Source organism: Rissa tridactyla, chromosome 2 (genome assembly GCF_028500815.1).
Source record: "Rissa tridactyla isolate bRisTri1 chromosome 2, bRisTri1.patW.cur.20221130, whole genome shotgun sequence".
Taxonomy (NCBI): Eukaryota; Metazoa; Chordata; class Aves; order Charadriiformes; family Laridae; genus Rissa; species Rissa tridactyla.
Genome location: NC_071467.1, coordinates 121065393 through 121091560, shown reverse-complemented (window position 1 = coordinate 121091560; position 26168 = coordinate 121065393). Strand labels below are relative to the sequence as shown.

General features: G+C 37.4%; 2 protein-coding genes across 4 annotated transcripts in view; one reads left to right on the top strand and one right to left on the bottom strand.

Moving 5' to 3' along the window:
- Window positions 1-17668, top strand: part of ATP2C1 (ATPase secretory pathway Ca2+ transporting 1) — a 51913-nt gene extending 34245 nt beyond the window's left edge. For all 3 annotated transcript variants that reach the window (XM_054189607.1, XM_054189609.1, XM_054189608.1), the window contains exons 15-28: window positions 499-594; window positions 702-791; window positions 2218-2322; window positions 4018-4174; window positions 5606-5776; window positions 6777-6874; window positions 8510-8560; window positions 9400-9566; window positions 11359-11427; window positions 13121-13237; window positions 14166-14313; window positions 14934-15029; window positions 15878-16019; window positions 16840-17668. In XM_054189607.1, the coding sequence (XP_054045582.1) occupies window positions 499-594; window positions 702-791; window positions 2218-2322; window positions 4018-4174; window positions 5606-5776; window positions 6777-6874; window positions 8510-8560; window positions 9400-9566; window positions 11359-11427; window positions 13121-13237; window positions 14166-14313; window positions 14934-15029; window positions 15878-16019; window positions 16840-16976 (1644 nt within the window). In that variant the 3' untranslated portion in view covers window positions 16977-17668. The remainder of the gene's footprint in view (window positions 1-498; window positions 595-701; window positions 792-2217; window positions 2323-4017; window positions 4175-5605; window positions 5777-6776; window positions 6875-8509; window positions 8561-9399; window positions 9567-11358; window positions 11428-13120; window positions 13238-14165; window positions 14314-14933; window positions 15030-15877; window positions 16020-16839) is intronic.
- Window positions 17669-20651: 2983 nt separating this feature from the next.
- On the bottom strand, window positions 20652-26115 carry ASTE1 (asteroid homolog 1). Its single transcript, XM_054189616.1, has 4 exons — window positions 24692-26115; window positions 22526-22736; window positions 21430-21625; window positions 20652-21111 (listed from the first exon to the last, which is right to left on the bottom strand). The coding sequence occupies exons 1-4, from the start codon at window positions 26003-26005 to the stop codon at window positions 20832-20834; spliced, it is 2001 nt and encodes a 666-aa protein (XP_054045591.1). The 5' UTR covers window positions 26006-26115; the 3' UTR covers window positions 20652-20831.
- Window positions 26116-26168: the final 53 nt, after the last annotated feature.

Here is a 26168-nt window from a genome sequence, read left to right as displayed (position 1 = left end):
TTTAACACCTCTCTGAGGTCCCAGCTGAGAGACTGTTCAAGTATGATTTTCCGCCCCCCCCCTCCCGTCTTACTGGATGGAAGTAGGACTCTGCTCTGTACTTCCATTCCCCTGCAAGGGGTATGCATTATTAACCAGGATAAAGACAAATAGGAGGAAAAAATTAGAAAGCAAAAGAAAGCATGCCTAATACTGTAATGGAACAACATACATTGCATTTATTTATGCTAAGGAATAAAATTGCTACTTTAAAAAAATGTAAATTAGTCTCTAATGTATTTCATTGAACTCCCTTGCCCTCAGTTTTTTATTCCTTAATCTAGTAACTTCTACATTAGAAGCTGCGTAGGACAATCCATTCACACCGGGTAAAATCAGTCATTATGAATGGCCTTTTTAAAATTTTGTGTAGTTTATAGTAAAAAAGATGAGATTAAAACAGTTTATGAACCTGGTGAACATTACATTGCATTCCGCCTTTGGCTGTTTGTCTTGCAGGTTACTGGAGTAGGTTATAACAGGTTTGGAGAGGTGATGCTCGACGGTGAAGTTATTCATGGTTACAATAACCCATCCATTAGCAAAATTGTTGAGGTAAGACTTGGCACAAAGTGAGTTTTAATTTTATGATGTAGCACAAGAGCTTTGTATGGAATTTACTTTGTGTTCTGTTTTCTTCCCTTTTCTTCGTCCTCTTACAGGCCGGTTGTGTGTGCAATGATGCTTTGATTAGAAACAACACGTTAATGGGGAAGCCAACAGAAGGGGCTTTAATTGCGCTTGCTATGAAGGTGTGTACTTGGTGGTGCTTTTTGGATTCGTGACAGGTGGGAAGTATGTAGAAATAAGTTTTGGAGTTTTTTTTCCCATTTTCTTCTCCTTTGGGGTCCCTAGATTTTTATGGCAACTGCTTATGTCCTGTGTTTCTTACTTGTTGGAAATGGTTGGACATTCTGAAATATGAGAGAAAATTATGTATAACTGAAGTAAAATCTTTATTTTCATATTTTTGTACTTAATACTGTCATTTTACCTGCCACAAACTAATTTGCCTGTTGAATGTTGATTGAGCTGTCTCTTTCACAGTTCTCATCAGAAGCGGTAAGAAGTTGATAACTGGTGTATTGGTGACTGCAACACTTACAGTGCCCTATAAGTGTGGGGCATGGGTAGTTCGAATTGTGGATGCTGTAGTTAAATGTTTTGGGTTTTTTTCTATAAAGCTGTGACACACCTGTTACAGCTACTGAGAAATGTAGCAAGGCCTCTTAGCATTTGATAGTTTTCTGTGTTGGTGAATAAACTGAAAAACATTGGAAGATGAATGCATTACAGTCTCTCCCTGTGTAACTGAAGCCCAAGGTAGATATATCTTCTTGCTGAGACTCATTCCAAGTCCCCAGTCTTTGACTGGGAAGGACCAGAGTGATGTTATTTTGGCATGAGCCCATAGAAGCTGAGAAGGAGTGTTTCACATCTGTTGCTGGAAAAGGAGATAGTGAAGGAGTTGTGAAGCTCTCTAAGTACTGAGAATGGCTTATGGCAGGCTGCTGCTTCCGCACCTTCTTTAATTGTCACTTTCTCTTGGACTTTAAGGGTAGAGAATGGAATGCTGTGAGGTGCATCAGAGGCGGGGAGAGAACAGCATTCAGAATTAAATGCATTTTGTCTGGAGTCTTCATGGTTAACTCCAGATTAAATGTTTTGGTGATTCTGTTCACTTAAAAAAAAAAAAAAGTCACTTCAGGTTGGATCATTCAGACTTAAAGTGCCTTCTTCAGACTTTGCCACAGCCTTGTGTTACAATTTTCTAGGCCATCCTAGCAGAGGAATTACATAGATGTAAGGAGGGCGCGGCAGGGGGGGAAGGCTTTGGGGCTTTAGACATCTATTTTTGTTTTAGCTACGTTGCTAGCCGTTGCAAGACTTGTGTTTGTGGATGGTCATAATCCACGAAGTATTTCAAGATCTGTGGATCAAAGATAGTATAGTGTTCAATGGTCTGACTGATGCTGAAGCCTGAAAGAAGCTTCTAAGGGGTTTCGGTGCTAGTTTTTCAGAAGTTTGTCTAAACTGGAATGGTGCTCAAAAGCAACTTTGGGGATGAAACATGAAAGTAATGATTGTTAACTAAGATGTCTCAACAAGTCAACAAATTGTATAGCTGTTTGGAAAGAAGAGGTCCTGATATTGTGGTGGTACTTCTGTTTTATGCAGATGGGTTTAGATGGACTCCAGGAAGACTACATAAGGAAGGCTGAATATCCCTTCAGCTCAGAACAAAAATGGATGGCTGTTAAATGTGTTCACAGAACACAGCAGGTAAGCTTCAATCACTGTTTCCTTGTGCACTGGCTCTGTAGAACGGTTATCTACCTTGTTTAATATCCTCATTTTTCACTTCAGAAGTTACGGCAGGCTGGTAGTAGTGCACAATCCTGGGAATATGGTTTGATAATAGATACAGTTTTAGTTTCAAACTCTGAAGTGGAGATTAAGAATCACAAGAAATTATTTCCATAAAAGGCATACTGGGAAATTATTTTAGGTATTTTGATATCTGAGACTTTGAATGTATACCTGGATGGGTTTTTTTCTTCCTTCTCCTCCCTCCTCAAACATGTAAAGCAATTTTGACAAACTTCTGCTGTTCCAGTGCTACACAGTTATGTAATGAACTAAGAGCAAGAAGATGTACTGATGTTTGATAGTAAAATTTGTGTTAGGCTAAAATGCAGGTTTTCTAGTTCCGATGCAGACAGCACATTCCCCCATGTTGACAGATTTTTACTCATGTCAACAGTGTCCTGGATTATCAATACAAACCAGTCTTTAACCTATTTTTCCATCTTCTGATGCTTTCACATATGTATTTGCATTCATATTTCATTTAGACTAGTCTGAATGTTTTTGTTACAAATATTGACATAGTCACTGCCAGTCTGGTAACTGGATCCTTCTAGACAATATGTGCACGGACAGACCTTACCTTGGATTTATGGAAAATTTCCTAGTACTTCTAGCCAAAAAAAGGCTTATTGACAGCGTTCGAGTATCACAGTAAAATTTTTGCTTTGGAAACAAAGCATTTTACTCCTTTTATCTATATTGTTAATATTGTTGTATAATTCTTGTCTGTATAAAGAGTAGTGAGCAGGAATTGCTATACAGCTTTCATTCATGTAAGGATTTATTGTGTCTGTGTTGTGGTATCAGCACTTTTAAGACTGTTGAAAAAATGGTAGCAGTTTTAAAGGGAGCATAAATTCTTTGAAGGCTAAGAAAATGCAGTGGGATTAGAAATTTAGAGCTCTATCACTTGAGCTTATCAGAAAGAATGAGGTAACTTGACTACTGTGCATAAATACCTTCACAGGGAGAAAATAGATGTATTAAAAAAGAGCTTTTTAGTTCAGCAGGGAAGAGAAGATGAGAATCAGTGATTGGAAATTGAGCTGAGGCAGCAATTCTTAATGGAAAAGGCAGGAAGGGAAAGGATGAGTTGATTTTAGCATTGGAGTTAAGTGTTCAAGGTAGGTGGTGTGTTCTTGATCCTTTGATATCATCAAGCCTAGATGGTTATCTGGAAAATAGTAGAGTAGTTAGGCATGGTACAAGAATGCAGGTAGTATTTAATGACCTGTGCAGCTGGTCAAATGATGAGCTAAAGGTCTTTTCAGTCTGTTGTTCTGTGTAGGCTTTTCTGTCCTCTGTATGGCCTCTTCAGTGTATAAACTGTGACCCACGGTGTCTGATGTGTGTGGTGTCTACTGTTTACTGAGATGAGATACTGATAGCTTGGCTCTTTTGACATTACCACTCTTGAACATACACTGTATAGAGATAGTCAAAAGAACAGATTTTTAGGTTTAGAAGTCTAATTTTGATTTGCATTACGTTCTGAAGACTCTTTAGAAAAGTACAGCTTTGCCATTCTTATGTGTGTATGTACTTGTGTGTGTATATATTGATATATACATACAGATATGTGCACACAACAATTCTTTTTCCTTTTAGGACAAACCTGAAGTTTGCTTTATGAAAGGTGCTTATGAACAAGTCATTAGGTACTGTACATCATATAACTGTAAGGGGCAGACCCTACCTCTTGTTCAGCAACAGAGAGAGCAATACCAGCAAGAGAAGACATCTATGGGCTCTGCAGGACTTAGGGGTAAGGCTGTTTCAGTGTCCCAAAATAATATATATTTTTTTAAATGGCACTGCTTCTTGTTTAAACAAACAAAAAACCACCCCAAAATCACTAGGAATTTTTTTTTTGTTCAGTAAGTGCCACTGGGTTTAGTTTTTCTTTAAAATGGGGGAGTGGAAAAGAGGTGCTGTTCCCCAAGACCTCTATAATAACATGATTAAATTGCAAATGGTGAGAAAAGGCACTGCTGATTCATGTCATCTCTTGCCATTCTCTGTAATCTCTTGACCATAACTGAATAGTATGTTGCTACCTGGTAGCTCCCATATCTCACTGTAGGTGTTTTGTGCATTTTTATATAAAATGTGAATGTGTTTATTTTTCTATTACTTTGGCTGCTGGCACCTTGAAGTGGGGCTAGCCCATCTGATAGCAGGTCAGACAACGCCATTAGAATTACATTTTATGTTAACAGGCTGTGTAGATTTTTAAGTATAACTGAAAGTATTTCTCACAAGATGATTAATAGGAGGTGATTGTGGGCAAGCCTTATAGATGGCTGACTTACTTTCGCCTCTGTAAAGAGACCTCTAGGCTGTTAAGCGCATCCACAGCTTTTTAATGTGAAGGTATGGGGACTGTATGGCTCAGGAAATTCCTGGGATGCAAATTATTAGAAACTGAGAGGATATGCTAGGAGTGGTATCTTTGTGCTGTTTTGTTCGGACAGTCATTCTTTGTGTCTGCTTCAGACCACCACCAAACAAAAAACTAAGGTAACGTTTTGAAAAAAGTTAATTTGCTTTTCTCTTACAACTCTAACATAATTTAAATGTATTTGAATTAAGATTCTTACTGTAAAAGACAGTCTAGAAAATATTCAGCATGTACTCAATGAAGTCTGCTTCTCGAAATAAGTTAGTAATCTTCCCTTTCATCCTCTTGCATCAAAGACCATGCATGTACAGAGAAACCACAAAGCTAGATGCTGTTCTCTTTCCACACGCTGAAACTATAAACACTTTCATCTGAGAACAAATAAGAAAGTTATCTTTTAAACCTGGAATACGTATGTTTGGTAAAAAGACTACTCTTTAGAAGAAAGGAATATACATAAGTAGGCTATTCTGAATACTCAAGATAACAGGCATTGCTACCAAGGTTTAAAAAAAGAAAATTGCAATTTCCGCGCTTTCCTTTATGCTGGCCTAGTAGTTCAGTTAGGTCTCATTTGCAAACATCTTCTTGCAATAAGTTAATTTCAAGTGGAATACTCAGATGAATGAAGTTACTCAAAAAGTTTTCAGCAATGAGGCCTTTGGTCAATATGCAGATGTATAGTTGTATGCCACTAGTTTTCATTTTTGAAAACAGATACTAGAAGTTGATTTAAATGCTGATGTAAATGTTAATTGCAAATCTTAACTTTTTTTTTTCTTTGTCTCCTAAAAGTTCTAGCCTTAGCTTCTGGTCCTGAGTTAGGACAACTGACTTTTTTGGGGCTTGTGGGAATAATTGATCCTCCACGGACTGGCGTAAAAGAAGCTGTTACTACACTTATCACATCAGGAGTTGCAATAAAAATGATTACTGGAGATTCACAGGAGACTGCAGTGGCCATTGGTATGAATAGTCCACTTCCTTTCTTTTTTCACTTTTTTTTTTTTTTTTTTTTTTGTTTCGGCAATGCCTAGCTAATTGTTATGAAGTATGGGTATTAAGTCTTTAACATTTGTGAGTTCTGTATGTTGGACATGGCACAGTGGAATTAGGAAAAAAAACAACAAGCCTAGCCTGAAGTGATACTTTGGTTTCAGCTTAAACTGTAGTTTTTTCAGTTGCTTAATGTATGAGTTTTGCTGGTTTAGACTATGTTTAGACTGTGTTTTGTTGTAACATATGCTTGATTTCTAATTCTTATTCCTACACTCCCAGCCCCACCCTTCCTCAGCTTTGGATGCCTGTTTTATGGCAAGTTTAGAGAGAAACTAAAATAGCCAGTGACAATTAGTATTTAGGATGGATATGGCACTTCAGTACTATCCAATACAGTTTTGTCCATATAACTAAGTTTGAAGTTTAAGTACTATTAATTAATATTTAAACAAATTACTTAACTTTTTACAATATAATACAGTAATGTACAAGTACTTTAGCCAGAATATGAATTCTTTACATATGGAATGATGAACAAAAAATTGAGTGTGCACATACAAAGTACACGCCCAAACTAGCAGTACCTTCTCAGAAGCTTTTTTACTTTGTCTCTCTCATGTCATTTTTCATTTTCTATCTTGCTATTTTTGAACTTTGAATTCTTTAGAAAGGACTGAGCTCTTGAGTTTGTATGACACCTGACATAATGAATTACAGACCTTTAGACCTAAAAAGTCTGAGGAAATAAATATCTGATTAGAATAGACTTTGTAGCGTGTGTTTGTTACTCAGGAGTTCAGATAATTTACTCCAGTATACTGAATCAATAAGGTGTTAAGATGTTCTGCTCTAGGCGTTTCAAATCCGCAATGCTGCAGAAAATAGTAGGTTTAAAAAAAAATAATTAGGTACTTACCGTTTTAAGAGGGTAAATTATTATAATACCTTTTTTATTATTTATTTCCAGCTAGTCGACTAGGATTGTATTCAAAAAATTCACAATCAATTTCTGGAGAAGAAATAGATGATTTGGATATTCAGCAACTTTCTCAGATAACACCAAAGGTTTGTTTTGATATACTACTTAATGAAATGCAGTACAGGATATATTTTATATTGAGAAATGCTTTTATCTGTGGAAAGCTAAAATGTAACTTCTGAGATACAAGTAACATGGTTCTAATAGAAGTAGGTGATACAGTAAATTACCAGAGGCTTTTAGTACAGAAACACGGAGGCTGTCCCGGATCAAACAAGTATCTTTTGGTTTGACATATGAAAATTTTTCTTTCAACTCATGCAGTTATCTTTTTAGGGAGTTTATTACTTTTGTCTCTTTTAATGATCCAATTTATTTTTTTACCTTTCAATGCCTGTATGTTGGAACTTCATTTTGCCACCTCTCGCTTTTAGTGAGCATCATCACCTTTTTCTGTTGCTAGACCATTTTATTTCTTTGAGTAGCTCAGCTCATATGTATAACCTTACAGTTTGCATGTTCAGACAGTCTATCCTTTTGTAAGAGGAGCTATCTGTATCTTTAATTAGATTTTTTAATCGATCTGAGATCACGGGCTGAGAATTTTGAAAGGGTTTATTTATTAAATTACTGCTTAATACTTTTTAGTTATTAAATAACTAAATGTATTAGCCAGTGTCAAAGTTGTAAATGTAAAGGCATAATCAAATGCAATTGAGGTTCAGGCTTGGCTATGTTGCAAAACTGATGCATCAAAATGCTGGTCTGTTTGCAGAAGACTGCAAAATTAGACTGCAGCGTGCTTGAGTCTGATGTAAGCAAGCCAAAAGCCAGTATTTACAATCAAGAAATGTGCACGTCAGCTGTGTGTCTTTCCTTGCTGACTCACAAAATCAACTTTAGAAAAAAAGAATTGTGTAGCAAATAGTAATTTTTGGTTTATTTGGTAATACTTATTCTTAAGGGTTGTCCTCTTTAAATAACTGAAACAGCTGCAAATTTACTTTTTGCATGTTTGACCTGAGACCCAATTAGTTTTCTAGGTGTTTATCTAAAATCTTATCAGGAATAAATTAAAATCATCCAATAGGATTGATATTGGTGTACAGTCTAAATTGTCTGTTGAGAAATCTAACTTCTTATCCAGCCTTTTAAAAAGGAAAAATAGATGTGAAAGCTGAAAGTATGGAGCTTATTGAAAATTAAATTCTACGTGCTCAAATTTCAATGTACAGAGAAGACCAGAGACAAAAAAATGCTGAAAAATAGTTCCTTCTAAGCTGGAATCTTTATTTGTTAGCTTTAAAACTTCAATTTGTTACTAATACGCTACACACACCAGTAAAATTGATATGTCCCGAGTAGCTTGCCACTAGTGCTGACAAGGGAAAAGGACATTATTTATAGAGTCAGTGTGGCAATCGCCTGCATGAGTTTAGTCAGGAAGGCCAGCAGCAAGCCATTATAACTCAGTTGATCACAGTTTCAGAGGGTTTTTAAATTACCTATTCTATCTTGAAATAAGTAGCACCAACTTTGTTTACCAGAACACACTTTGAGTATTCTCTGGAATTAATGATTTCACTATTAAAAACACAGTTCAGCTGGCAAGAGTACAGTTGACCTTTGATAATATTTTTTTATTTTCTAGTTGTATAGAATCCAGTGCAATTCTTTACATTTCTCAACTTTTCACTACTTCTTTATTGTGCTTTTAACAGGTTGCAGTGTTCTACAGAGCCAGTCCCCGACATAAATTGAAAATTATAAAGGTACGTCTTACTAGAGGCTCAAATGCTGGACTGTTGCTATGGGTACCATTTGTGGTGTCTTTACTTAAATTATAACATGCTACAGTGTGTAGTGATGAAACCAGAAATGCATTTGGTTTGAAAGTGAAGTGTATTTGAAAATATTATCTAGAAATATGTTTAGTGCCCACAAGTGATAGGCAGCTGCCGGTAGGCAACATTATGCTTTCTTCTATGCAGGGAGCTGGGGGTTGATTGAGGTTTTGTGTCACATTGCGGTGCAATTGTCTAGGAGCTTGAAAGAACCATCGTTCTGATACTTCTCAGAACAGGATGAAAAGCCATGAATTTCAAGCTATGTCTGAAGTGATGCTTCCATTCAGAAGCTAACAAAAGAAGGTCGCAAAGAGGGATGTACTCAGTGTAACAATTGGAACAATCAGAAAAGCAACAATAAGACTAAAGAAGTAAAACATTGAGACAGTTGGAATACATTGAGGTTTATAAGAGGGTGATAAAAGTTAAAATGAAAAGTTGGTAGCTTTTGATAAATGTTAAAATGAAAAGTTTCTTCTTTCTTTGTCTAGAGTTTTTTACTTTCTCTTAAAGGTACATTTTATATACCCTAGCTTTAAAATTTAGGCTGGCTGACTATACGAACTGAAGTGTAACCTAAAATCTTGTGTAAAAATGCATTACAATACAACCTGCTGCTTTTTTTTTTTTTTTTTTTAGGATTTTACAGTGCAATGAGAAGAAATTGGGGGGCTAGGGGGTGACAACACCAACCTTGTGTCTAGAATAATTTTACAGGATTGGTTATATCAATCCCTGATTTAAGCTCTTTTCCCTTTCTTTAGTCCCTGCAAAATAATGGTGCAGTAGTAGCTATGACAGGAGATGGAGTGAATGATGCTGTTGCTCTGAAGGCTGCAGATATTGGTGTAGCAATGGGACAAACTGGAACAGATGTTTGTAAAGAGGCAGCAGATATGATCCTCGTGGATGATGATTTTCAGACAATAATGTAGGTGGCATTTACGTACATACCTTGTGCTGTATAGTTTTAATGAAATGTTGCCTGGGTTAAAAGCAAAAGAAGTTCCCTGAATTTGTAAGTGTAGCAGCTGTTAATGAGTTCTCTGCTAAGTGAGGAGAATTATCTTTAGTGTAGTTATCTGTATTATATTCTTAAAAGAAGAGCTAGGAAGATAATAGTACGAGGGACAATTAAGCATTTCTGTCTTTTTATATATGTGAATAATAATATAAGAATGTATTTACATATTTAGACCTTTGCTACTCTGGTCTTGTACATAGATCAAATGTAAGTAACAAAGGAGGTTGTGCATGTATGTGATATAGAAACTAACCTGTATTTCTGCTTTTCCAAGTAGAATTATGGTAGTAGTGTATTAGGAAACACAACTGGTGCAGAATTGTGAGTCTGTTAGCTGTCAGTAGGACTCATCTTCATTTAATTTCTTACTTAAGAAGCATAAATCTTGTGTAAAAATGAGAGAGAGAGCATTCCTCTCAAGATTTAAATTTTTTACACAGTTCTGTGTTTGTTTTCAACTCTTTAAATGTGGTGCTGTTTCAGAAAAGGAAAGGAATATAAGCTATTTAAATGTCACAGGTGAAAACAAGTTACCAGCTTCTAGTAACCAGCTATTTGTTACTTGTTTTGGTTTTTTTTTTTTTGTTCAGTGTACTTCAAAGAGAGTATAGCTAAACTTATATTATTCTGAATTTAATCCATCTGACTTTTGAAGGTAGTGGTTGTTGGCCAAAGCAAGACTGCTGTCTAGTGAGGTAGCCTTCATTTCAAAATTATGAATTAATCTTGGAACACTTCAGTTTGTCTCAAAGTATGACGCTTAACCGTTGGGAAGAAGTGAAATGTAGTACCTATGTAGTAGACTGTCAGAGGATGATCTCAGAGTTAAAAGGTTTCCGTACTAATTCAGCCAACAGCAATGTGCTGTTGTGCAAAAAACAAAAGGGAGAAGGGAATAATTTTAAGATATTTTCAGAAGAGTACATGGGAAGGACATCTGTGGTAAGTACTTAGGCTTGATGAGGCTTTTGCTGGAATGCCTTATCCCGTTTTGCGCACTTCATCAGGGAAGTTCTCAATAGAGAGTGAAAAAAGTCAACAATAAGGGGGGAAAAAAAAAAAGGAAGAATGTGCTCCCATAATTTTACATCCTGCCCCCGACCCCTTCAATCTTTTTGTCTTCAAAGTTACAAAAGGAATGCTGATTAACTGTTATTCCTGACGGTGGAGGAATGGAAGAGAGAAATCAGTCTTATTTGCACCAGAGTAGACTTGATATAGGTATTAGAAAACACTTTGCACTGCTATAATTGCGATAATATGATAGGCAAGTTCTGACACATGCTAGAGGTTGAAAAGATAGTCTATACATATTTATTTATGGTGCTGTAAGAACACGTGGTCTTCTAAAGTCATGCTACATTTCTATGATTTTGTAAAAGTGGATTGTTTTTTATTTTGATTATCTAACTTGAATCAGAAGGTCTCATCAGGGATAATGGTAAATCTTAAAGCACAAGGAGGAGATTTTACCATTGACATTTGATTTTGAAAGTTAAGTAGCTGGAAAAATAACTATTTTGATTAATCTCATAGGCAAGATGAAAAACAATGACTGGCAAAGTTGTAAGAACCTCAGCTCCATTTGTTTATTGACATTTGTATTGCTACTTAAAATAATAGCTTTTTTGGTTTGTTTTAAGCTTTTTTGGCAGTAGTCTCATTTGTCTAGTGATGTAATCTTTGTTTTTAATTGCAGGTCTGCAATTGAAGAGGGTAAAGGAATTTATAATAACATAAAAAATTTTGTTAGATTTCAACTGAGCACGTAAGTTTCAAAAGTTGACAATATCAAAGGTTCTTACTATATTGGGAATGAATCAAAGCATCATGAATCAGATGCTGCATAAATTAATGTGAAAATTGCAAATTTAATGTTGGAAGCTGATACACCATGCCATTTTGTACTTGGTGGTTTGTTTCATTTTTAAAGAACCAGAAAATAGTGCAATAAACAGACATCTAACTTTGTCACAGTTCTTGCTGTGAAGATGTAGAAAAAATAGTCAACAACTGAGAGGATGGAGAAAAACAGGATAGCTACCTTTTGGGTCCTTGTTTAAAGGAGAAGTTAGTAGTTGTTCCCTCCTTAACCAGAACACGTATATCAAATGGAGCAAACCAGGGAAAACGGGAGGTTAGTTTCTCTGTAATCCCTATGCTGGTTTGTGGAATGAGTTTGCTCTAAGAAGCTAACTTCCTTTTCTTACATGTAAGTATCCCTTACATGTTTGTGGTGCTAACTATATTGCGTGTACGTAAGACAAGAAGACAAGAATTCATTAAGCCTTAGTTTCAAAATGTTGTGAGTTTATCTTATTGAATCTGGATTCAGGAGCATGGTTTTCTTCTTTGTCGCATTGTTCATGTACTTTTTTGAAGCTTTCATGGCATTTCAGAGGGGTTGAATAAAGTTGCAGAAATTAAAAAAAAAAAAAAACAAAAAACAAAAAACAAAAAAACCACCCCAACCCAACCAACCACAAATACCTCCCACAAAACACCAAAATCAAAAAAAATCCCCACCAAAACCCAGAAAATGCCAGCCTCTTAAAACTTGCATAAAAATTCTAAGAAGTGTCATATACTTTCAGTCTTGACTAGAAAGGTAGAAGGGAGAAGGCTAGAAATCTGCTTCTGAAAAATGGCAAATCGTAGATATTCTAGGAAAGCGTGCTTGCCTGTTAGCCATGGCAATGGTAGCCTCAGATTTTTGATGAATGAGTTATACTTTTTTTTTTTTTGGTCCCTTTTTGCAGGGAGAGCATAATAGGGTTCAGTAGAGCGCTAAATTCAGAAATATTATAAGCCTTGCTCTCTTCTTGTCGGTTATGAAACCACTTAATCTTTCACTGCAAGCAATTAGTGCATACTTGTTTAGAGAGGTTTCTAATACCAAGCTTGCAACCAGCTAATCTATTTTCAGTCATTTGCCTAGCCTTCTCATCTTGCTAATAATGAGGAGCGGTGTAGTATTTTTAGGAAGCTTGGGTGGCGCTTTGCCTTGACTGATTAGTCAACCTAGTGCCAGGTGCACAGAGTGGTTGTGTTTTGTTTACATCAAAAGCGTAAAAGCAGTTCGTTTTTCAAAACCATGTTTAAAAGTTCCACTTCTGACACAGTAGAGGTATAGGACCTTGTTCTCCAGTAAACAAATCAATTAGGTTGAAGGTGAGTGATAACTCTGAAATGTTATCTTAAAGTTTGGGGGGTTTTTAAGATGCAAATTTGCTGTCTTTTAACTGACAAAACAGTGCTATTTTAAATATGGACCGTGTCAAGATGAATATTCTAAATGAATTCATGGTCTGCCTTTAAAGTTAGGCTTACATCAGTCATAATTCACACTGTCAAAATCTGTATCTACTCTTAAACAGTTAAGTGTTGATTACAAAGCAGTTATCAGTGGATCTTCAGATCTGTTCTGTGCTGACAGTTATAAAACTGGATTCTTTCAACAGGAGTATAGCAGCACTGACTTTAATCTCACTGGCTACATTAATGAACTTTCCTAATCCTCTCAATGCCATGCAGATCTTATGGATCAATATTATTATGGATGGACCTCCAGCTCAGAGGTAAGTAATTACTTTAAATTTCATTAGAGGTCTGTAGTTCTTCTATTTCAGCAAGGAAAATGGTTACTCGTAAAGAAAACTGTGAAGTGTTAAACTTCAGTGGAATGTTTCTGAAACAGCAGACTTTTGCTTTGAATTACAATGTTTGCAGTATAGTTCTATGTTTGTTCCTTTTGGTTTGCTTTAGTATCATATCTATCAATAATTATGGGGATAGCATGGATACCTAAAGATCCATGGTTATGCCTGTGAGACTTGGATGCAGGATTCTAGCTTCCCTCTGGCTTCTTCCTCTGACCCTCTTCACTGCAGATAGATGGTAGAAGCAGAGGTGGAAAGGAACTAGTAGTAAATTTCTTAGCTAGATTGATCACAGTAACAGAAGTACTGAAAGAGGGTAGGTTTAGGTTAGATATTAGGAAAAAATTCTTTACTGTGGGGGTGGTGAGACACTGGAACAGGCTGCCCAGGGAAGTTGTGGGTGCCCCATCCCTGGAGGTGTTCAAGGCCAGGCTGGATGGGGCTTTGAGCAGCATGGTCTAGCGGGAGGTGTCCCTGCCTGTGGCAGGGGGGTTGGAACTGGATGATCTTTAGGCTCCCTTCCAACTCTGTCCATTCCATGATTCTATGAAAAGGGGAACATAACTAATATTGCAGCTTCCTTTACAATTAACATCTGGTAATTTAAATGTTGTCTGATACCGGTATTTATTGACTCTTAAGCTGCAGTGTTAGAATATTGCCTGTTATTAATACATATAACTCAGTTTTCTGAAAGTGAAAATATCATGTGCTTATTTGAATGATTCTTAGGCTGTAGAGAGAAGATTAAAATCTTTCTTTCAACTCGGAAAATCTAGTTCTTAAGTTCGAAGCAGTGAATTATTTTTATGATGATAAACATCTAAGATGTTCTTTTAATTATAAGCCTTGGGGTGGAGCCTGTGGATAAAGATGTTATTCGGAAGCCTCCAAGAAATTTGAAGGACAGCATTCTGACCAAAAACCTGATTGTTAAAATACTGGTTTCGTCAATAATTATCGTGTGTGGAACACTGTTTGTCTTCTGGAGAGAGGTATGACAAAAATCACAAAACTTAAAGCAGTGACAAACTAATTTAAAAGAAATCCTGATTATAACAGCAGTTGGAATTCAGAATTTGCATGAATTTAGTTGCAAGTTTTGTCCATGCTTACTTAATATTCTATTCAGCTAGCAGATTAGAGAGGAAGACTTTTGAAGTAGTTGTTGAAATGAGGAATACAGTTTTATTCCCTAGTCTCTATTTGAACACAGACTTTTCCAGGTCCCAAATCTACTTGGGAAACTTTGGCCTGTAGAAAGTAATTGTACAAATCTTCTAGCCAGACTGTTATGAAACAGACATTTCACTTTCTTTTCCCAGTAGAGAAAAATGTTTGAACTTCTGGTAGTGCATCATAAAATTCTTGGTATTCCATGTGCTTGCATGGATGTTTGTCAAGAGGCTTCATTTAATCACAACTTGGAATTACAAATTGTTATAAGTTACAGATGCATAACTTTTGCTGTATGATTTATTAAATTAGCTTAGGGCAAACAATTTGCTTTTGCTTTCATTTACTAGCTAGTATAACTTAAAATATTACAATAACTTTGTTTAGTTGTGGAGGGCTTAAAGCATGCTAAAGCCATTTTATTTTCTTTTTTTGGCAGTTAAGAGACAATGTAATAACGCCTCGAGATACAACCATGACATTCACCTGTTTTGTATTTTTTGATATGTTCAATGCTTTGAGTTCTAGATCTCAGGTAAGTGATTCGTATTGTCCATTTACACAATAAGCAGAAATTTCTTGGAGGGAAGATCTTGCTGTATCTGTTTCAAATGTTTTCCTGAAGATCTACTTCACATTTGCTATTAAGCTTCAGAGTTTCACGTATTTACTAGGTAGGACTTCTTAAATTACGCATAAGTAGTAGTTTCCTTAATTTGTTTAAGTGATGCAGAGCTGCTAGTAACGCTTCTGTCCTGGCAGAAGCAAGACAACTTTTAATAAAAACTTGAAATGTGACATCGTCCTTTGTATTGCTGTGTACACTTGGTTGGGATTTTTTCCTGAAAATCCTGTCAGTTCAGCATCCTTGCTAGAACCTGAAATTTCTTGAAGGTCTTAACCTTTTTTATTTTGTAACCCTAAACCCATAATCCAAAGAAAATTCCTTCAACTGTTCTTTCTGTCTGTATTTCTGTTTCAATGAAACAAGTCTGAAATTTTGTGCTAGTTGGAGAAAAGTACATTGCTAGTATACATTACTATATTTACTCTAATTTCCAGTCTATTTTCTGATGTGAATTGTCAGGGTCAACAAAAACACTTCCATCTAGTGTAGAGGCCACCTTCTAATGCACTGTACTTGCAGAAAAGTGAGCTCAATATACAAGTCGTTAACTATGAAGACAAGATTTGTGCTCTGTTTACCAGAGAGAAAATGCAATTAGCCTGTTCAAGAACTTGTTCTGGATTATCTAAAAGGTCAACAACAATTTTTTACATTTTTCTAAAAGTCTGGATGAAAAGAATCTGTAGTTAAGAATTATTTTCTTGTCTAGATAATTAAGATCACATGTACAGTGTAATACGTTGTTTATTTAACAGGCAAAATCTGTGTTTGAGATTGGACTTTGCAGTAACAAAATGTTCTGCTATGCCGTCCTTGGATCTATAATGGGGCAGTTGTTGGTCATTTACTTTCCTCCACTTCAGAAGGTTTTCCAAACAGAGAGCCTGAGTATCTTGGGTAAGAACAGTTCCCTTTCCAAAATTGTACATTACGGATTAATTTGTAAATGCATTAGCTGATGGTTCTATAAGAGCTCTATAAGAGCACTTCTGGCTGCTTGCGTTCAACAGGAATGCAAAGCTTGCTAACCTTTTTTTAACATCCTTTTAGATGTTTTCTTTGGGAACCGTGATTGAAACGCATATGGTACACAACTGATGAGTGCATTCTTAAGTTTCTTAGGTGCTAATGAATATAAATTTTGATGCAGGCAAAAATGAAGTGTAGAGTTTACTGAATTTTTTTAAGCACTGATAATCTTGCTATTTAGCCATTTTTTTCCTCTAAATATAAACACCTTGCTTAGAAGTCTTGATCCTTTATTAAATAAAAACCAGCCGCATTGTCATAGGATAAATAGACGTGAGGATTTTAAGAAGCTATAGATACCTAATGCTGTTCACCTCATTAATTATGTTTATTACTTCTGCAGTTAAATGTAATTAAATACATGTTTTTACATAATTCTGATTATATTAATATTTTTTCAGTATGAAGTTAATTTTATATTGCTTAGTGTTCTTTGTTTTCATGGGTGTTAGTAAAAATAGGGTTCTGAAATACTCCAGCAGTTTGAAATATCATGCCTGTACGTATGGTTTGTGCAGAATCTATGTGTGATAATCTTCTGGTCCAGCAAAAATTGGTTTTTGCTTAATTTCTCCTGAACTTAACCAATGATTGGGAGACAATTTGAAAGTTTTTAAGTCTGTTCTTTCACAAGTCTGCCCTTAGCCTTAACTAGCAAATTTTAAAAAGACTAATTATCTCTTTCCAGATTTACTGTTTCTTCTGGGACTCACTTCCTCTGTGTGCATAGTGACTGAGATCATAAAGAAGTTTGAAAGAAGCAAGGAAAAGATTCAGAAACGTGGAAGTTCTTCTTCGTCAACTTCGTCTTTTCTTGATGTATGATGCATATTGCATTCTTTTGTTTGCAAACTTTAGGGATTGCTGTCTAAAGATGTACGAGGAAGAAAAACAATATTGGGAGGAAAAAGAAATCCTGAGGGCTTTTGACAAGTCCTTTGTTTCACTGGCTAAGGATGAACGTTCATGTTTCAAGACTGTTTAGAATTTAACTTCCAGCTGTGGGAGTAACAAATGAAATTATGCAACTTTGGTAACATTTTTCCTCAAACATAAATTTACTTTTGAGATTGAACGGGATTTTGTGTGTGTGGGGTTTAATTTAAAGAAAGATCGAAGCCCAGGTCCCATTTTCTGCACTTAAAAGATATAACTGTGTAAAATCCTTCTCTTAGATATAAATATTTTAGTTTGTTTTTATTTAAAACATTGTACTATTTTAGTTTTATGGTGGTGGGACTTTGCTACTAATAAAAGGATAAAAAAAAGTATTTCAGAGGCATTCCACTGGGTTTAGAGTCTGTCACAAGAGTGCCATATTCTAGCTACTGTATTTATTTACTTTATCCTGCAATGTGTAAGCGGCTCAAGTACCTTGTGCTACAGTTTTTTTGTATCCTGAGGTTTTTTTTTTTGCACAGGATGTGACCGCTGTCGGATCACTGTTTTTCTTTTTCTTTTTCTGTGATTGAAAAGCCTATACTGCAATTTGAAGTAAATGTTTGCTTTTCTTAAAAGTGTGTTGTCTTTTTGTTTTAAAAGAACCTGGCATTTACACAGATTAGCATGCTTGTTTGGATATAATTTTATAGACGAGCTTTGCTTCGTGTTTTGTTCCCTATTTACTTTAGCTTATGACCGTTAGATCACTTGAGTGATCATAAACAGTACTGTAACTGAAATGATTTGTAGTGTATTGAATTAGGAAATGAATGCACGAATCCGCACTCTAATGGCAAAAACCCCACCCTTCTTTGAAGAAGCTTGAGCTTCCTTCCTCTTCCTTCGTCCACTCTGATCATAAAGATAAACTTTTTACTGGTAGTGTTACTTGAAATTTTAACCTACAGAATGACTTTTTGTGGCTAGAAAAGCAGCATGATAGACTCCTGTCTTGATCTGTTAAAAGTATTTTTAATATATGATAATGTCTGAATAATATTCAGTAATTGGAAACGGTGTTCATCCTCAAAATAGACTTGCAGCTGTTGTCATCAGTGTCTTCTCATCAGAGTAGGACTCATCATCCCTTGAGGAAACGCAAGGAACAATCACCTAGGGAATCTTGAAACGAGGATGTCTAAGATCTCTAAGAGGAGTTGGAGACGTAATGGTATCTCTTTTGCTCAAAAGCCTGTTGGATACACATCTTTTCACAGTGTAGCCGGAAAGTGCAGCAGTGGTATTGGCTCTGGGCCCTGCTGTCATGAAGGTCATCCTGTCGGTTAATGAGGAATTGTCATTAACAGTCACTGCGATATTTTGCACTTACCGTGCCATGCTCAAAATCTGGGGAGTTCATGGAAAACGAGGCAGTTTGGAAAGTGCTATACGAGTTTCTCTGCTAAGAGGTTATTTTAATTGTTCTCATTATTCATGAAAAATGCGTGGACTGAATTCCATTGCCACTTTTTGGCTGCGCTCTTGATCGTTACCATCTAACAGCAAGTCTGAGAGATTTTTCTCCAAAACAATTGAATCAATAGTGGGATTTTTCCACAAAAGAGGAGGCATTTAATGTGGGGTGAAAATAGCAACCAAGGAATTTAGTTGCTCATACTAAAGCATGGTATAGAGAACTCTTCTGTTTTAATAATGGTCCTTTATTTTTTTTATTTTTCCCCCGAGGAAGACTGAAAACCTATAAGGACTCAAAAAGGAAAATTGGAACATTTGATTTAAATTCTGAATAGTAACCCTAGATTTGGTAATCATTTTCTTCTGCATACAGGGCTGGTGTTTGCAATGACGTGTATTTCATCTTACCAGCAACAAAGAACGGATGAATTCTGCATTGAGAACACATTTCCAGTAGAGTAATTCTTAATCATCTCAAAATGCCATGTGATCATAGCAGCCTTTTTATCCGAAAGTGGAATACTTGAGTTTATCCTAGTCTGCTGAACTATCTAATTGAAGATACAGCTTCTTGGCAAGTCTCAAGAATTTATGTTCTCCAGCACTTTTCCAATGGGGGATTCAGTGTAAATATCTCTCTTCTCACAGCACTAACAAAATGGAATCAAAGATGTCTGTACTTTTATATTTAAGACTTATTTTAAATGTGACTTTCTAATGATTAAAAACTATGAGGAACGACAAGTTTGATAAAGTGAAACACGTGAGATCATAATGAATCAGAGGATGATTTGAATGATTAAGGATTTAACTTTTAGTTACTAAAATAAAGAACTTTAAATTTAACCCCTTTCAACTTTAAATAAAGTCACCTGTTGGAAATGTGACTTTGCAGACTGCTGCAAATTGAAGCCCATTTAGAAATGGGTTGCACAGTTCTAGTAATTTGCTGTATGGTTGAGCGTAGGTGCCATCTGCTGGTAGTTTAATAGGTAGCAGTTTTGTACTGAAGACATGTTAAATATTACCATCTCAGACTGTACCTCAAAGATAATCTCATTAATTTAATAGATGTTATACATCTTTTCTCATTGAGTATATTATAGCAGTATCAAGACTCAGCTGTATGATATCAGAGACCCTTTCTGTAAGTCACAAGATCTAGTGAGTTACTTCTTCCATGTGGACGGCTGTCAGATAGGGGACATAACCAGGACTGAAAACTGAGGACAAGATGATGCAGGAATCAAGCTTGAATTCTGGTAAGTAATGGGCAAAACCTTAATGATTAGAGCTGGAAATGATGATTTTCCTGAATGCAAGAAAAGGTAGATGGATTCTGGAGAAAAAAACCCAAATGTAGTAACTATATTTCATATGGGGAAGACACTGGGAAAGAGTTTTATATGAAAAGCATTTATGTAAATTGACTAATTTTACCGGAAAGTTAGCTAATACAAAGCACTGAGAAATACTGATGATGTAGGATTTTTTTTTTTTAAATATAAATTGTTATTTGGTATTACCGTGTTGATAGTGAAGGTTTGTCAAGTAATTTAGCGTACATTGGGGCAAGTTAAATGCGTCTGTAATTCTAGTGTAGCCTTTAGACAAAGGAGGCTAACTCGAATAACAATGGTTTGCTGATGGCAGAAGAGAGTATAAAATTACTCTGAATTAGCAAACCTGCTGAAACATGCTACCATGTGATAGCTTTGTGGATGCATGTAAGCATTTAACTCTTACATACCAAAGTGGAGGAGAATAGAAGCTGAAGTTCCTCCCTGAGCATAGTTCAGTGCCTACAATACTGCAAGCACAACAACTTCCTCAGTTGTCAACGAGTAAAGCTAGCTGTCCCCAAAAGTACAAATAGTCTACTGGTAAAGACTGATTCTACAATATTTTTAAACTTGACAATTTCCATTTTAATCTGATCCGTAATCACTGTGTTTCTCAAACACAAAAATCAGATTCTTTTGTAAGTTAGAAGTGTTCAGGGAAACGGAGGGATAGCCAGCTATAAATGTTCAGGAAAATAATTCCTCTGAAATAGCCCAGCTCTGAAATGCTGACCAGCTTTGCTCTCATTTTCAATTAGACTGATACCTTTAAAGAAAAACAAAACAAACCACCACAATATTTATACAGCACCTCTTTTATTTACAAAAGTTTTAGTTACAAAAAAGTAAGTTAAAAAATACCCTGAAGCAAGTGTTAGGAACTTTTGTGAAAACAGCTGAGCAAATTCCAGTAGTTGTGTATTTTAATATAATTTCTTTCATCTGCGTGGCATTAAAAGTTAGTTCAGGAATGACGTTTTCAGTCCTCCACTCCAAGTGATGCAAACCTATTAACATTGCCTAAACGCTGAATTTCTGGTATAGCACACCTCATGGTCTTTTTTTTCTTATTAGATGCTTTCTTCTTTTTACAGGACTCGGATTTCTGAAAGAAGTCTGGAGATACAGTTGATGCCACTGTATTTAACAAAACCTGATATACCCGAGTCATTTTTGGAGATGAACTAAACAGATTTTCCACTGAAGGTGTTGATTTAAGCTCTTGATACAGTCTGTGCACAAGGGTCCCACTGTAAAGCCTGCTCAAAGGAAGGAGAGAATCACACCTCAGCAGGACACGTACAAAAACATGCTGCTTAGTGGGAAAAAAATGGTCTTAACTGATATGGTTAAACTGATATGGAAAAAAACATGGCCTTAACTACATACAGGATCCAACCATGAGCTCCTAAGGGATACTTATTCTACTCAGTATTTTTCTCGATATTAGTATCTTTAAAGAAGGGAGTTCAAATGTAGTAAAACTGGCCAAAGGAGTTCAACAGAGAAAATAAAACAACATGTGAATGCATTTCATCAGGGACTTGTGTGGAAAGCAGGTCTCTGAACATCCTTACCTGGTTAGGTCTGGCTCAGAGAGAGGAGTGAAGAGTAGCTGGTTGAGATACAATCCCATCTGAAGACAGCACTGCCACTGGCAAAAACTGTGCGCAGCATCTAAATCAAAGTCTTTAATTTGCAATTTCTTTTCCTTCCATTTTAGAAATTCGTTATATGCAATAGTGTCATCTTCAGCATGTACAACTGTGGGATCTGGGTTATAAATAAAAAACAACATGCAAATAAAAGTTCTGCTGTGAAAATTACAAAAGTTATCTGCAATGTATAGGGTCTTCAAACCTCCAGTTCTGTTTCATGTCTTCAAATGTCTCAAACTGAACTTTAAGACATAAAATTGCATAAAAATTCAAGTATGAATATCCATGAGAATCTGAAATTGTGAAATAAGGAATTCTATTTGTTAAGTAATTTGTGACACTGTTCTGTGAGGGGCTCAATTCCAAACAAGATTTCCATCTCACACCCACCCACTTGGGAAGCAGGTGGCAACCACGTCAAGTCCAGTTTCTATAAACTAGAGCCTAAAGAAACTGTATAACCCTGGCATGCGTAATCTTTGCCATCAAATGAAGAACTCCTAGAGGAAATGCCACCATAACTCTAATAATATAAACATCACTGAAACACTTTCTCTGATAACTTAGTACTTTCAACTTGCAATGCATAGGCAGATAAAGAGTGCCTGTGCAATTCAGCATTTTTAAGTACAGAAGATTTTAGAAAAACTCATGAGAAAAAAAAGTATCTATCAGAATGTATCAATAGTTGTTCTCATTTCTTTTGATGCACAAACACGTTAAGCTTTTTTTTTTTTTTGGAAGTTTTAGATCTAAGTTAATCTTTTAGTCCTGAAGAAAGCATTTATAAATGCAAATTAACATTTTACAAGACGGCAAAGTACTGTTTTACCTTTACAAAAGCCTAGCACTGCTTCTCCGCTCTCTATCAATGCAAAGAATGTGACACCTCTGGATATAGTGTAAATCAATGCTAATTCATCTGAATTTGGACAACTCACCATAAATGAGGAAAAATGAATTATGGTATAGATTTTCATAGCAGCTCAATACCTCGTCATCTTTGGAGACATACCTGGATCATCTGTTATCCTGTGAAGTTCTCCCGATACCATCGTTAGAAGTAAAGCCTTTAATTGATGCGAGTTAACTTTTGGTTCTGAACAACATATCCAGTAACACGTTACAGCAACAGGGAGTTGTAAGTGACTGGGGATAGATTCTAGGATACTCGGTTTCACTCCTAGAGTCTCCAGCAATAGCATCCGACGGCATGACGTGGGCACCTGAAAACAAATTAAAAAATTGAAGTGGAAAAATAAAGGTAAGAAACTTTATTTGCTGTGAGCAATTTCCAAAAGGCAAATAAGTTTGTGCATAAACTAGCTAGAACTTGATGGTTTTTTAAGTTTCATAGCTGTTCTAAACAGGAAATATTTTTAAATACTACTTAAGCTTTAAAAACTACACAGTTAAATGTTAGGTAGAAGAAAAGTCATTTTTTACAACTGCCTGAAGTTAGATTTTAAGAGGTTTCAGAGTCTTCAAATCAGGTGACTCTACATAACAAGAACAGACATCACCATTACATCTCACAAAGCAAGGGTAACTTAAGAGGCTCCTACATAAAAGTTGACTTGGTTGGAAAATCCTGTAACCATAATGCATTAAAATCATTTTGGTATGGCAAATATATATATACACACACATACATATATACACACTTAATTTTGTGCCTCTTAAGTTATCCTTGCTTTGTGAGAGGTAATGGTGATGTCTGTTCTTGTTATGTTGAAAACACACTTACCTGTAATCACAACAAAATATTATGTGTGAATTTTGCATTTTTCACTTGCAATGTATTAATTCCTAGCGTATGTTCCCTCTTTGTTTATTTAACTTCTAAAAAGTGGTGTTATGAATTTATCCATAACTTCATGCATGCAGCAGAATCACAGCAGGCTGTTCAATGGCAAGTAGAGTGCTTTGTGAACCTTGGTTAGGATGGTTTTGCCCATTCTTAGGCAGACATCCCCACAGGTGAAGATAAACTGAAATCAGTTTTGCCTATAGCACTTTAAATGTAGAATGACCTTTCTTCTTCTAACCTTATGTTGATTGATAATTCCCATATATTTAGTAAGAAGATTTGTTATAATAGTGGTGTCAATTATGTCTCTTAAAATCCCAAAACATGATTTTTCAAACTCTTAAGTATTTGCATATCCCTCATTTAAAAGGCCTGTAACAATAATCTGTATCTAGGCCTTTGGATCCATAGCTACCGTAGCATTTAATGGTCATAGCAGTGATTAGACTTGGTTCTTACACGAAATAGCCACCAGCAAGTGATAAAAACATACAGCACGCACACAGAGATGTGTTAACAGTTGACCTGAATGTCAGAATTGGTAAGAGTATGTGGCTTAAATATGCAGTATTAAAAGACCAGACTGTATTTCCAGATGTTTCAGAAATTACTGCATACAAAACTTCAGTTTTGCAGCTTTGGGAATGGGAGATTACTTTCCATTCACTCCAAGAGTTACAGTCTTAAACATTAGAATTTAAATATACAGAATTGCTAATACTGACTGGAACTAACCTAGTACAACTTTCCTTTCATTACAAGCTGTTTTTCAGGTGCTGTTCTGTCTGGCAAGCAGCAGGGGTCCACGTTAGCAGAACGCATACTTGTGGCAGGTAAAATTGCTGGGCAGCTGCAAGATTCGTACACAAAGTAATAGCGATTTTTAGTAAAAAAAGCATGGGTCAGATTTTGTTCCAGAACATTGCTCTGAATCATCCATAGCTTGATCAAGTATATAGTTTTGTAGCGTTAAATTGCACTTTTCTAAATTTCATTATACTGAGTTACCTTCCTATAATTATAAAAGTATTAGGGTAACAGAATACACAGGACTAAAGGCCTTAGAATAGAAAATGCAGGCAATACTACATACACACACAACCAACTTTTCATATAATTTGTCTTGGTACACTTCGGGGGGGTGGGGGGGGGCAGGAAGGGAAGAAGATAAAGGCAATCTGTGTATAGCTTCTGAAATATCATAGGCCGAGTTCAGAGGTACCTGTAGGTACCTCTGTATTACAAAGTGACTTACTGAGGTGGCTTACTTCAGGCATCGCATTTAGCGACCAGATGGCAAACGTGAGTCCCAAATATCTTTTGTCACTCGTCAAACACTGTTAACTGCGATCTGTTGTGACAACCATTTACCTCAATTAACTTGTCCAAAGTAAAATGATCATCACAAAAATCTGTGGGTAGGCTTGCTGCTTGAACAAATGTTTTTTTAAGTGTCTTTTGGAGTCTGTCAAATTCACATACAACTGGCAGCTCGTTGCTCTGCTTACTTGGAGAAGCAGCTTCAGTATTTTGAGATACTTTGAGAAGTAGTCCATAGATAACTTGTCGAATGGGCAAAGCTGTGCTGTGTGCGCTAGGTCTCTGCATGTTCTCCACCTGAACGTGGAGGAAGGTACTTCTTAGTATCAGGGCATCGCTGATGAATGGGGCCAGCTTACCTTTTGCCAAAGCATCGAGCACCCACCAGGGTAAGTCTGCTTTCCTGGCAGCCTCACATTCATACTTCCCATTCTGAAAAAAGTCCTCAAGATTCACGTCAGACGGAGTATAATCCTCCATTGAAGTGCACAGAAGCTCCCTTATCTCTTCTCTCTGGTGTTTCTTCAGGTACTTAAGCAGGCTGTCGACAGCCTCGGTGGGCTCAGCAAACTGCGACAGCCAGCGCAAAAGCCCCTGAAGGCGGGCGTGCTTGCCCCCCTTCCCCACCGCGCAGCCCCCGGCCAGGCGCACCTTGCTGAAAAACACCTCGAGGGCTGCCAGGTCGATGTAGTCGTTCCCGTTCATGACGGCGAAGAGAGGGAGCAGGCTTTTGTTCAGGTGGCTGAAGTGCCTGCAGAACTTCTCCACGGAGAAGCAGCGGGCGGGAACGTAGGAGCCCTCCTCCCCTTCTCCCGGGCAGACGCTTCGCCACTGGAAGTGGCTGAGGGGGCAGTAACCGGCCGCCAGGTCGAAGACGCAGAAGTCGCTGTCGAGGGAGAGGACGGGGCAGCCCCAGCGGTTGGCCAGGCCGGCGATCTCCCGGTCGGCCTCGGCGAAGCACTGCACGAAGGGGACGCCCAGCCGGCCCAGCGCCTGCACGAAGGCCTCGCGGGTCAGCAGCGGCACCAGGCAGCCGCCCTCCCCGCGGGAGAGGCCGTGGGCCGCCCGCAGCCGCTCGGCGGCTCGTCCCTTCAGCGTGGGCAGCTTCCTGTCGTCGGCGTCGCGCCCGCCGTCCAGCACCACGAAGGGGGCGACGCGGCAGGCCCGCAGGCTGCCGAAAAACTCGCCCACCGCCGCCGCGAAGGGCCCGTAGTCGCCGCCGCGGCGGAAGTCGTCGGTGGAGGCGAAGTACAGCCGGTGGTAGAGGCTGCTCCCGTCGATGACCAGCTTGGTGTTCCTCACCCGCAGCTCGGTGAAGAACGACCCGCGCTCCTCCACGAAGCCCGTCAGACCCTGGATGCCCATGGCGGTGGCCACCCCCCTTCCTCCTCGTCCTCCTTCGGGCGGAAGCAGCGCTAGGAGTGACAGGCAGAGTCCTCCAATCAGAGCTCTTCCTCTTCCCGCCCACTGGCCCTCAGTGCGCGCGCGCGGCCTGTCTCCTAGCGACGGGGGCGCAAACAGGGGCCCG

What these genes read in the sequence shown, in the direction of transcription:
- ASTE1 (XM_054189616.1), bottom strand. Translation starts at nt 26,005, where the DNA reads ATGGGCATCCAGGGTCTGACGGGCTTCGTGGAGGAGCGCGGGTCGTTC. An exon ending in CAGGATAACAGATGATCCAG is followed by an intron (nt 21,626 to 22,525) that starts GTATGTCTCCAA and finishes TTTATAACCCAG; the next exon opens with ATCCCACAGTTGTACATGCT. An exon ending in TCTGAGCCAGACCTAACCAG is followed by an intron (nt 21,112 to 21,429) that starts GTAAGGATGTTC and finishes TCCTTTGAGCAG; the next exon opens with GCTTTACAGTGGGACCCTTG.